Consider the following 13315-nt stretch of genomic DNA (forward strand, 5'->3'; position numbering starts at 1 on the left):
TACTACACTACTGCAACTTCTCTTATTTTTTTGATACCCAAATGATGTAAACAAGGTTCTATATAAAATTGCATCATTTAAAAAAACCTAAACAACTTGTTAATTATTTCATATCCCAGTAAATGGTTAACAATGGATATTTAATAAACAGCTGAATCTGTCAATCAGAACACTAAAAATTCATAAGTCAACAATGCACATTATCAGAACTATTTCTTGGGAGCTTTCTTCAGCATATGTCTTCATGTACCTTTCCCTGATGGTGTCAACTGAAAACCCAAAAGCCAGACTTTGGGCAAAATAGTTTCCATATCATATTTCAACAAGTTCAAACTTTATCATGGCAAAAGAGTTACCTATCATTTATCTTGATGTTTTGGTCAGTTTGAGGGTCATACATAAATCTCATGAGCTGAAGATGTAACACTGGTGGCAATGTTAAGAACTTCACACCTTTCTCTGCCTCCTGTATGTTTGAAAAGAATGCAAGTTCAGACTCTAAGTTTGTCTTCTTAAACTACTCAAAGAAAATAATTTTTACCCATAAACTGCATTTCTCAGATTAGTTTGTACTACATGAGCTTTCATCTACACCACACAATAGACAGATAGGGGCAACAAGGATATTTCATAACTTTTTGGTACTTTGGTACCCTCTTGAGCTTCCCAGCTGCTACTGCAGTAGCACTTAGAACAAAATTGTTAATTATTTAAAAGAAGAGCAGTAAGTAAGGCAAATGCATCATAACATCACAATGAGCTACTAAGAATAAATGAACAAGCAAGTTGTCAATGAATAAAAAAGAAAAATGTATATAGATGCAATATAGCACCAGTGAAACTTCTAAGTTCAAGAAGGTTGATCCAGCTAGTGCTGGAAGATTGCTGAGTGAAAGGTCCTCCCATTATAGCTAGCTTTTCTTTTTATTTCTTGCTATTGCAGTCTTGGGAGAACTCAGGTAAAACTTGTGACTTCAGAGAGGCCTTACTAAACAGGGAAGATAGAAGAGTCAAGATGCACATCATACAGTGGATCGCCAAAGACACTGTTTTCAGACTACCAAACATAACAAGAGGGCAGTGAACAAGCCAGACATTGCTAGGCTGCAACACCTTACCACAAGAAGAGCATTTACATATTTTTTGTTTTTCCAATTTATTTTTAACTATTATTGACAAGAGTTATGCTTGTTGTAAAAAAAAAAAAAAAATCAGCTTAACCAAACCAGTTTTAGACAAGGACTTCTGCTTTTCACACTGTGGTAGGCCAAGTGAAACTGAAAAGCCAGAGAGAGATGGACTGGTGTAAAGAGATGAATGGCAAAAAAATATTCTGCAACTTCAGTTGGTGCCTCTTCCTGTTTGTGGGTGGCATATAGATACACATGCAAATGCAGACTAACTTTACTAAAGTAGTTGAATGGATTGTCACTTTGAAATCAAATATCAGTTGAAAAATAGAATCTAAATTTAAATGCAAGTTATAATTTCTTCTTTGGTAAAAACATGATAATTTATAACAAAATCATAGGGAAAAGCAAATTGCATTGCTGAAGTCTTCATTTCAAAGTAACTTAACAAGAATTAACAAAATATACACAAGCTTGCTTAGAAGGAAGCCACCACAACCAGTTAATGCAAGTTTGCATGAATTTCAGAACATTTTTGATCAAGGTAATTCAACAGCTAGCTCTCGTTGGAAATCCTTTATCAAGGATCTGGAAAGAAAACTTGGTACTTCCTCTTGAATTTTATACCTGCAAGCCATGTTCTCCTGCATCGTATTTGTTATCACCATCCAGCTGTTCTACTGCAACATAATCAATGAAGGACTCAAATACTAAGTAAGAAGCAGAAGGAAAAAAACAGAAGTTTACTAAAACAATGTGCAGACTCAATGCAAAAACATTAAAAAGAGCAAAATAATTCGCAAAACTTACTCAAGTCTAATTGAAGATTTCTGTCTTTGTAGAGTGAAAAAATATGTTATATTGCTTAAGAATTTCAAACAACAGATTGAGACTTATTTGGAATTAGAGGGGACAATATAGATTTTAAAATGTATTTTAAAATGACAGGTCATTAAATGGTCTACCAGCTTTCTACATTCACCTTGTGAGTGACACACAGTTACTTACCTGTGCTGTAACTGTTGTTCTTCGAGATGGGGTGCAGATATGTATTCCACTCAGGTGTACACATACCTAGTGCACTGAAGCCTGAGAATTCTGCTCAGCAGTACCCATCAGGGTGGTGCTCGCATCCTCTGTTGCTTGTAGCCCATTCTATGGCTATATAAAGGCAGCACCACCTCAACCCACCCCTTCAGTTCCTTTGCCCCAGAATCTAGGACTAGAGACTCAAAAGCACAGGGGATGGAGGGTAGGTCATGGAATACATGCCTACACCCACATCTCAACAGTTACAGCACAGATAAGTAACAGTCTTTTCTTCTTTGAGTGGTTGCTGACATGTATTCCGCTAAGGTAACTCACAAGCAGTACCGGTAGGAGTTGGGACTTGGAGTTTATTTAAAGACTGCAGAACTGACTTCTCAAAGTTTGCATTTGATCTAGATAACAAGGTAACAGCATAATGTTTGGTAAAAATACATACAGAAGATTAGGTAGTAGCCCTACAAATATCAAATATTGAAACATCACTAAGAAATGCAATCAATGTTGCTCACTTGGGCTCTCACTGAATGAGTCCTAATTCCTGTGGGGGTGTGGTCTGAGCTACTCCATAAGCTGTGGAAATGCAGGAAGTTATCCACCTGGAAACAGCCTGCCCAAAGTTTGGCTGACCTTTGATCTCATCCTCATAAAATACAAAAAGTCGAGATAATGAACAAAACGTTTTGGTCCTTTCCAGATAGAATGCAAGGCACCACCGGACATTTAACATAAGAAGACGCTGTTCTTCTGCATTTGAGTGCAGCTTAGGAAAGAATACAGGTAAGAAAATAACCTAGTTAAAGTCAAACTGTAAAACGACTTTAGACAAAACCTTTGGATGTGATCTCAAGGAAACTGTGTCTCTGAGGAACTGTGTATACGGCAGCCCTACCATTAAGGCCTGCATTTTGCTGACTCATAGATTTTATAGTAACAAGAAAGTCTGTTTTTGGGAAAGGAGAGACAACGGACAAGTTGCTAGCGGCTCAAATAGAGGACACACAAGGACAGCCAGTACACTACTGAAGTCCAACAATGGGACCATTTCCTTCACAGGTGGAAACAGGTGGATTATACCTTTCAGAAATTTCACTACCATGGAGTCTGAGAAAACTGACTTCCCTCGGATTGGAAGATGGAACGCCAAGATCACCACAAAATGAACCCTCAACAAGCTAAGAGCCAGACCCGAAGATTCAAATGCAACAAGTAATCCAAAATGTCCTGAACACAAGCTAACATTGGTTGAATTCCCTTACCAAAAACTACTTCCACCTGGCCAAATATATAGTCCTAGTAGATGGTTTTCTACTATTAAGTAAAACACTCCAAACTGCTTCTGAATATTGCCTTCCTTCTCATCTTACATGTACTATCCATGCCGTGAAGTATAGATCTCTCAGCACCAGATATGCAACCTGGCTGTGGTGTCCACTCAATAGTTCGGGAAGGAGAGGAAGAGATCTATGAGGTCGAACCGACAGACTCAGAAGGTTGGAGAACCAACACTGTCTTGGCCAAGTCAGTGGAATAAGAATCAGTTTAGCATGGTCCAACTTCAGTTTGAGGACAACCTGAGAGATTAGAGGAATGGGGGGAAAGGCGTACATCAGGGCCACTCCTCAATTCAATTGGAAGGCATCAGTTAAAGACCCTGGGCTGAGTCCTGCTCGAGAACAAAACTGATGGCATTTTTTTGTTATCCTTTGTTGCACAGATTGACCAATGGGATATCCCATTCCCTGAAGATGGCCCTCACAAGATTGCTCTTCAGAGACCATTTGCGGTTCTCAGAGAAAGTTCAGCTGAGATGATCAGCCAACTGGTTTTAAGAACCTGATAAGCGTGTGGCTGGGGACATATCATCCTGGATGCAAAAGTGCCAAAACTTTATTGCTCCTTGACAAAGCTGATTGAGGCAGACTCCTGTTTGTTCACATATTACATTATGGTGGTATCATTGATAAGTATGTGACTGTTTGCCAGCCGCAAGACGAGCTGGCTGGTTAAAGTTGGAACCAGAGGGCATTCTCTTGTGAGACTTGCGTCTTCTCTTAGAGAAGTCCAGTTGCTTTGCAGAATAAGAAGGTTGTCTGAAATACTGTTGGGAGTACCAATGGAACTGCTGTTGTTGTTGCTGATCCCCATAACAGCAACTTTTAATTGCCGGGGTATAACCCCTTAAGAACTATAACATGGTTCTGGCATCCTTAAAAGAACGTAATGCCTCATCTATCTTTTCAGAAAACAAAGACCATCGATCAAACAAACATCTGTGATCTGTTGCATGTCTGGAGCAACGTCAGAGTTCTGCATCCAAGGAACCCTTCACAGCTGAGGCCATAATCTTAGATGAATTGTCTGCCACATTGCGTGCTGACTGTAGCAACATCTTAGCCACTTTGAGGCCCTCTGCCAGGAAAGACTGTGAGAAGGAACTGATGGGGGTTGGGGCAGTGTCACCCTTACATAAACCATGGGAATGGTTATGAGGTCCAGAGGGCTCAAGCACCTCCCCAATGGGTACCGTTAAGCAACGTTCTCTAGCTTTGGGGTGCATGTGCACATGAGTGGAATACATGTCTGGAACCCCTTGAACCGTCTGCTTGGTTTACTGAAGTCTTAGGTGGCTCTATATTTCTTGCCTTCATGCCAATGACTTGCTCATGTAATTAACAATTAGCAACTGCTACACTGCTTGACTCAGTTAGCTGCTCTCTTGGTTTTTATTAACATCTCCATTTGTATGTAAAAATGGTCTGAGTTACTCAAAAATTCATCTGCTCCAGTTGATCATGCCTATACTACTCCTGGGGGAATTCTGCACATGTGCACAGAATTCATGTATCCTGCAGATTTCTGTGGTCTGTGCTTCCCCTGCCATGTTGGACCCTCTGCATTTATTTATTGACAAATAAAACTTGCAGAATTTTTAAATATTGTGCATAGAATTTTTTATTTTATGACACAGAATTTTTATTTTTTTTGGAGCAGAATGCCCTCAGGAGTACTATACTTAAATCATAATCCATGTGACATTATTACTATTGCAGAAGCAACTAGTTCAGGGTATTACAAAATATTATGACATCAGAAGAGGAGCTAGTAGGAAAAATAGATGAACTCTTAAAATACAAGATGATCCTAACAAGAAATGAGGGGAAAGGAAAAAAGAAAAAATGGCCAATGCAAGCAGAATCTCTCTAAATCAGGGGTTCTCAAACTGGGGGTCATGACCCCACAGGAGGTCGCAAGGTTATTACATATGGGGGAGGAGGGGTGTCACACTCAGAGGCTTGCTGTGTGACGGGGTTACCAGTACAAAAGTTTGAAAACCACTGCTCTAAATAGAAAAATCTGTGAGGTATCTTCATGCTAAGACACCTACTTATGAAATCAAAGGCCTTATTTTCCAAGGCGATGAGCCCTTGCAAATCTATTTGAAGTCAATGAGGTAGGTGGGTGCTAAGCATCTCTGAAAATCAGCCCCAAAATTTAATTTGTGCATACAGAATACATATCACTTACTATTTTTCTTTCCCTTTATACTTAGCTGGATGTCATAATAATCCTCTATTCGTTCAGACCGATAGTCTACGTGTTTGCATTGAATGTAAGACTGCAAACAAAAATAAAGATAGGATTTCAATATGTACAAAACAACAGAATTAATTTTAAAAATTTGTTAACTGACTAAATACATACCACCATCTTTCCTCTGAATAATTTAGGGATAGTGCCCTCTACACACGTGCCTTTCATTTTATTTTCCACATTATCAAGCAACTGAAAGAAATTAGATTTGCACTGTTATACATCCTGAACTACCTTTTTCTGAATTTGTTTACTTAAAGTATACAAATTTAATTTAATGATGAAACTTTGGGGACTTCACTTTTTCTTGTGCTACTCGTTAGTCACTTCTCCTTTCTATTAATCCTTTAAGTCCCCCTTTCCTCCCAAATCCTTTCAGGGCTATCCCCATGCCATTTCCCCTTAGATTTGAAGAACTTTGCAAAAGTTTGTGATGCACTAGAACAGCAGGATAAAATCCACAAGCAGAGTACCTTCAGACTCTTCCTGGAAGGTGGAAAATGGCTATATCACTTGCAATGCATGTAATCTCCAACTGCTTATGGAATAGAAATGGATCTTCCTTCTCAGTAAACAAAAACAACAAAACAAAAAAGAGCAGGTGGCATAATGAGGCTACCATAAAGGTGACCTGCAAAATATATAATTTTTTTAAATTGGGCTTGTGCCTTTTAGAAGTATCAGGAATGTAACATCTGGACTTCCCTGGTTTTGTTAGAGGACCACTGTGAACACTTTTCATTTAATTGAAGGAGCAAAGATGCTGAATCTTTTAACAGATTTCTATTCACAATGTTAGTCACTAAAGTTGTATAGCTTTTCCCAAATGTAAACATAAAACAGTTTTAAATAGACCACAAGTACCTTTCCCCTCATAAGTAAACTAATTTGCTTAGCTCTTGTGTGGTCCCCATTTAACTATTTCTGCGGTCAGAGTCTTTCAACCCAGAAAGAACCTGAATTTCTAATTTAAAAGAAGGGGAGAGAGAAACTATTCAAAAAAAGCACCCAATTCTTTCCCACCATATTTATTCATCAAAGAAACAAGGGCACATATCCAGTAATTATTTTCCTTTCCAAGCCACCTTTAAATGGCATTTCTCCAATGTGACCTTACAAGGAGAGTCAGCACATTTGAAAAGTCTTCTATATTTTGTTTCTAAACTTTGCTTTCCCTTACAAATTGTGTGTTCCTATCTCCCCCCCCCCCCCCCCCCCCGGTCCATAAATATAAAGGGCCATATAAAGCTCATGCTATATTTAGAAAGGAAGATACCATGTAAAATGGGACTCTCTAAGCCTTGGTTTACTCTAATCTAAGGAATCGATTTCAGTATTAATGAGAATTTAGCTAAATATATATATATATATATGCCAGTAGGCACCACCATGTGTATATGTAGATATCAATAAGAGATGCTGGAAACTTACCACTCGACATAATTCCTGAACATCATGTTGCATGAAACTGTCTAAAGTTTCCCACCTTTATAAGACAAACAAGTAATAACATCACTATATTATAAAAGTGCAGAAATCCAGCATTTAAAAAATAATATTCTGATAATTCAATTTTAGAATAAGAGTTTAAATAAACAGTCAGATAAAGGAAGATCTGAAACTGGCACGCTGTATAATTCTACTTTCAAAACCAGATAGACCTGAAAAATGCTGCCGTTTTGTTACAAAAATATTCCATGGGGTGTCCCACTAAAGTGACTTCTACAAAGGTAAACATCTGCTGTTCCGGTCTTAAAATTACCAGTGCTCTTGGCACTTAATATCTACATCTCATTCTACTTTCTCTTGTTGTAAGATTGGTGAGGGTCTGGACATAAGAGGATATTTGCAAAAAATGTACTGACAGTTTATTTTTTCTCTGAAAAGAAGTCGCTTTTAGAGATCCTTTGTCAGACTGCACATCTAGACATATATCAAAGGACAGACATTAAGACTGGGATTTTGAAAGTACTCTGCATTGGCCTAACTCTGCTCCCATTGACATCAAACATAAAACAGATGGAAGCAGAGTTAAGTCAAAACTGTGCACTTTTGAAAATCCACCTTAAAATATCACAACTTCTTTATTAGTTTTACTTTAAAGTAGAGGTAACATGGAACAACTTCAGAATTGTTTTAATAATTTCAGAATAAGATACCAACGTATACTTCTATACCCCTCTACCTGAAAATCTCAAAGAACTTTATAAAGATTAATTTAAAGATGAAGTTAACTGAGACACAAAGAGGTTAAGTGACTTGCCCAAGGCCATATGGGAAATATGTGGCATACTTAAGATCTGAAAACAGATTTCTTGCCTCTCTGTTCTGGGCTTTAGCTACTAGTCAAATTAAAGACAAATGAAATAGAGGATTAATTACATCTCTATAAATATCTGATTACTGTGTAACATTAAAATGAATAATGCAACACAAGTAGATGTTCCAAATTAAGAACTAATGGGCAGTACTGGCTTCTCAGGTCAAAGACAACACTTGCTAGAGTGGAAAGTCAAATCTAGATTCTGCAGAATTACCACACTGCACCTTAAAGTGGGAGGCGAGAGAGGGGCACTGTCCAGCTTGCTGGGGGAGAGGGAATAGTACCTTATGGACAGGAGGGGCAGTGAGGCTCAGAAGTTGCTGCAAAAAGGGTGTGTGGAGTCAGCGAGGCTGACTCATTCCTAGGAACCCCCCAAGAAGGTCAATAGGGAAAAGTGAGTGGCTCTAAGACATGCTTTGCCTGTCCCCAAATATTTCAGAGTCCCCTCTTCTCCAAATGCCCACACTGGAGCAGAGCTTCTAGACTTCAGAAGTGGAGGGCTCGCTAACAAGTGCTCTCCATTCAGAACTCCCTTTGAACTCGGTGGAAATCTACTACAAAGTCACAATTGGCATAACAAGCAAAAATTCCCTCTATTACATTGCCTTAAAGAGGAATGTTATAATGCCATAACTAAACTTCATTGACCTTATAAGAAAGAAGCAAACCAAAGCTAATAGCTAGTGTCAGAAACAAAATGAGCCATATCTAAGTGCTTATGTTGCAGCCAACATCACAGTACTTGAGAGCCCAAGTCTGTTACCAGAAGCAATGACCTTCCACATAGTAATTTTGCATACTTAACCCCTGCACCTCAGTAACAGTAGCAGATTAATGCACGGGTCTACAGGGCCCATGCCAATTTGGGGGCCTCCCGCAGGAGCCTGGGTAGAAGGGGGAAGGGGGGCCCACTGGAACTGTGGCCCTACCTCCTGCTCCTGGTCTCCCCCCCAGGGCCCTGCCCCTCTGTTCCCTCCCCCGGCCAGGCCAGAAGCTGGAGCTGGGCTGTGGTAAGAGCCACCCAAGGAGCCTGGGGCTGCTGTGGGAAGCCCTCGACCCTTTACCTGCCCTGGGCAGAGGGCCAGAACAGCCCCCGGCCCATATTCCTATCCCCAGCATTTTGATCTATGTCACGAGAAACCGTGTAGTCAGAGACCGCAGTTTCCTTCAGTAATGTTGTAAGTGGTGAAAATGTGCCGTGGGCTGCCATCAGAGATGCAGCTACCTGAAAAAGATCATACTTGAATATCTGAACCTATTTTAAAAGCCACAGTTGCTTCTATTTGAATGGGCAATCTAGAAAGCAATAAAGCAAGAAACTAGTTGGCTAATACAATGCAACACAAGGAAAATGAATCTCAATTTCTTTATACCATAACTATAAATATGGTCCCAACACACTGAAAGAAGCCATAATTGTGACGTAAATGCACAAGCACAAAGCAGCAGACTAAAAGGTTTCTGTTGGATCTTGACCTCTAACTTTCATGTGTAGACAAATCCCTAATCTGGAATAAGACAAGGTATGAAGTTAAAGAAGATTATCTATTTCTGATCAACTCCATTTGTGGATGCTCTTATTCTGGAATAAATGTGCCTAATTGTGAATTATTTTAATTCACTACCAAAGTGGATTTAGGGTAGATATATTTAGGATAATCTCAGATTTAAATTTATAAATTTGTCAGACCATATTACAACATGGTACTAGACTAAAAAGATAATAGAAACTGGATACTGAGGGGGACAAAATCAAACAGAAGGAACTAGAAAGGGGTGGATACAAATAAGGTAATTTGTATGATGTGGCACATCTACTTAGTGCTGCAGATACATATTTCATGTTTTAAATCACTAAACAGGATATAGTGAGACGTGACAAAAATGGGATGTTGGTACTGCACTTGTGTTCTGTACATGTGAAAAACCTTATCTTGGTCACAAATAAGTTCTACAATGGTCATCAATGCAGAGCCACTAAAGGTTACAGAAAGGTAAATTATTATTTCTTTTGATAGTATATAAATTTGATAAAAAGGGTACCTGTCCACGGCCCAAGACGCCATTTACAAATTTAAGTACACCTCTACCCCATATAACGCGACCCGATACAACACGCATTCAGATAGAACGCGGTAAAGCAGTGCTCCGGGAGGGCGGGACTGCGCACTCCGGCGGATCAAAGCAAGTTCAATATAACGCGGTTTCACCTATAACGCAGTAAGATTTTTTGGCTCCCGAGGACAGCGTTATATCGAGGTAGAGGTGTACACAATTCCACTCTGTCTTCTGTTTAGCCAAATGCATCATCCACTAGATAAATTATAAAACCAGATCTTTATTGCTGTAGATGGCTGATGGTTATGTACAAGAAAACATTTGAATTTCAGTTCAGCTGACCGTAGTGTTGTCAGTTAGAGAAATGTTTTTATTGGTAAACTAAGAAATATTAATAAAAGTCATATTAGGAAAGAATAACCATGGACCGCTATCAGACTCTTTTCTATACCTTTCTAAGCTATCCTTAATTTACCTTTACACAAAGCAAAGTACTTTTTAGCAGAAATGTGGAAAAGTTTGATTAAGAACTTTGCTATATCCTAAAAAATATTTTCAAGTTCTGACACTTACCCAAAGGATTTTGTTAGCTTTTTAGTTCCTACTGGTTTGTCACTGTGCTGAAGTTCATAGAATACTCTCTGCAATGCTAAAGGAACACTTTTGGATGAGTCATCTCCTTCTGTGGGCATCATGTACACAGCCTAAAAAATATTTAGTTCAATTAGTATTTAAGAAAATGTGTTTAGTGCTCATATTGTTCAATTCAACACTTGTTCCTGCTCAGATTTATTTCATAGACCTAGTCAATTAACACAGCAGAATAATCTGACACAAATCTCCTACTGTGGTTTACTGTGAAAACTATTACTTACCTGTATTTGTGGTTCTCCAAAGCACGGTAGATAAAGAAAATCAATTGATTATGCTCACTATAAACTCTTCTAATCATTTATAATTTTTTAAAAAAGTAAATGTGCTGAAGAGTTCAATAATTCCTTCAAACAATGCACCATATACTGTATGTCCATGAAATCATCACAGTAGGATTTGACATATATTGTACAATACTACAACCTATTTGAAAAATGACTCTTTTTTCCAATTTGGTTTTATATGATTGAAAACTATGTGAAGGTAGAAAGGACAATAACAAAAGTGTGTGTGCACAGTGAGGCACATCAAAAGAGGCTTTGGGGATCAGTGCTAGATCCATTCTTATTTAACATCTTCATTAATCATTTGGAAGAGGGAGTGAACAGCATGCTAACTAATTTCACTGATTACTCTAAACTTGGAAGGGTCAAGAACAACAGAGAAATTATAAAAAGGAACCAAAAGGGATTAGGAAATATGAGCAGGCAATGCAATTCAGTTTAGAAAAATGTAAAGTACTCAGGGAAAGGTAACTCCCAAATACAGATATTTAACGGGGGAGACAAATTTAGGAAGCATTAATGTTAAGAGAGAATAGGGGCAATAGCAGAGAGAAAATTAGACAAGAGCTTGTAATAGGATAGGGCCACAAAAAAAAGCAATTTTGGGCAGAAAGACTAAGGAACATCACCTCAAGAAGCAGATATATGATAGATTGCATTCACTTCTGGGCAGCACAATAAAAAGGTGTAGGGTTTTGTGATTAAGGCACTGAACCAGAATTGAGAAAATCTGGTTCAATTCCTGGTTCTGCCACAGACTTTCTGAGCGACCCCGGGCACGTCACTTAATCTATCCTGTGCCTCAGCTTTACATATGTAAAATGGGGCTAATAATATTTCCATATATAACTAGAGCATTGGCAAGGCAAATTCATTAATGTTTGTGAAGCGCTCAGAAACAGTGATGATGGGAGCCAGATTAAACAAATTAAATAGATTAGATTGATACAGACAAAATGAGGGAGTCTAGAAAAGAGCAACAAAAATTGTTGAAGAGTTGAGGGACCAATTAAGAAGATTAGAAGATCTGAGGAGGTAACAGCTAAGGAGAGGAGCCCAATAACAGACTTCAAATATACATAAAATGTAAATATTTAGCAGGACCAGGAATTTAACATGCTACAATGAGGAGAGTAGCAGTAGAATAATTAAAGTAATGGGATAAAAATAATACAGGATAATATTCCTGAATTCTGGAAAACTTCTGGACACTGAATCTATTAGACTGTGGAATAGTCTCCACAAGAAAGTGAAAGTCCTATCATACTGTATACAATAAATGATATTGCAGATAAAAATTACAGACAAGTAGGCAATAGTATAAATATGCAGCATGGTTCCACACTATCATGTCCCCTCTTCCAGTTCTGATTTACATGATCTGAGTGTATGGAAGAGGACAACTCACCAATTAAACTCCGTATCATAGGGAAACTATATGTAAATCAGCATCCTGATGGTAAAGAGGGACTATTTGGCACCTTTGTGCAGTAAACACAAATTATCAGTACTCTGCAGAGTCTCCACTCCAGCACTAGAAACACTGCTGGCTTAGCTACTTCAAACAAGACAAGTTATTCTGCTTTCCTTTTTCTTTCCAAACCAGCTACTGATTCAAAAATCAAGAATAGTAGTTCAACAAATTTTGCATCCAGTTACTTCCACCAATTCAGTAATTCATTCTCCTTTATAAAACTCTGAGAAGGAAACATGTACTTTGGGAATGGCTGTGCTTCAAACTTGATAGTAATTAGCAATGGTATAACTGAAGATTAGTATATGCCCAGGTCATAGCACCTAGAATTTTCTGTAAAAGTATCTAGGTATTTATACTGCACTTTTCATTGGTACCCGAGTACCTCACAAAGTAATCCCCGAGAGAGAAAGTTCTGGGCACGGGTTCTCTACCCTCATCACTCAACCAAAAAGCCATATTTTCTAGAAGCATTAACCCCGCTGTCCTGGCCAAATTCCAATTCAGGTTTAAGTAAGCCAGAATTCTCCCTCCATTTTCAACTGCAGAAGTTATTTTTCAATTTAATGTTGGGAGCAGAGAGAGCTCAGCACCTTGCAGGTTCAGTCCATATGATTTATATCACCTTGTTATAAGTCAATCTACCTTGGGCAAAGGTAGTAAAAGAAACAGATCCATGATCTTTTGAGTCTTACATATTACAGGCTCATAATATTAGCAGCGATTCATGACACTTTTTTAATGTCTACAA

At 38.4% G+C, this 13315-nt stretch overlaps 1 protein-coding gene across 1 annotated transcript in view; it reads right to left on the bottom strand.

Moving 5' to 3' along the window:
- Positions 1–13315, bottom strand: part of USP7 (ubiquitin specific peptidase 7) — a 102814-nt gene that overhangs the window by 37917 nt on the left and 51582 nt on the right. The window contains exons 7-12 of the mRNA XM_005295243.5: positions 10726–10856; positions 7203–7257; positions 5883–5963; positions 5706–5796; positions 1758–1840; positions 357–466 (exon numbers count right to left, since the gene is read on the bottom strand). Coding sequence (XP_005295300.2) covers positions 357–466; positions 1758–1840; positions 5706–5796; positions 5883–5963; positions 7203–7257; positions 10726–10856 — 551 coding nt within the window. The remainder of the gene's footprint in view (positions 1–356; positions 467–1757; positions 1841–5705; positions 5797–5882; positions 5964–7202; positions 7258–10725; positions 10857–13315) is intronic.

This window comes from Chrysemys picta, chromosome 10, assembly GCF_011386835.1.
Source record: "Chrysemys picta bellii isolate R12L10 chromosome 10, ASM1138683v2, whole genome shotgun sequence".
Taxonomy (NCBI): Eukaryota; Metazoa; Chordata; order Testudines; family Emydidae; genus Chrysemys; species Chrysemys picta.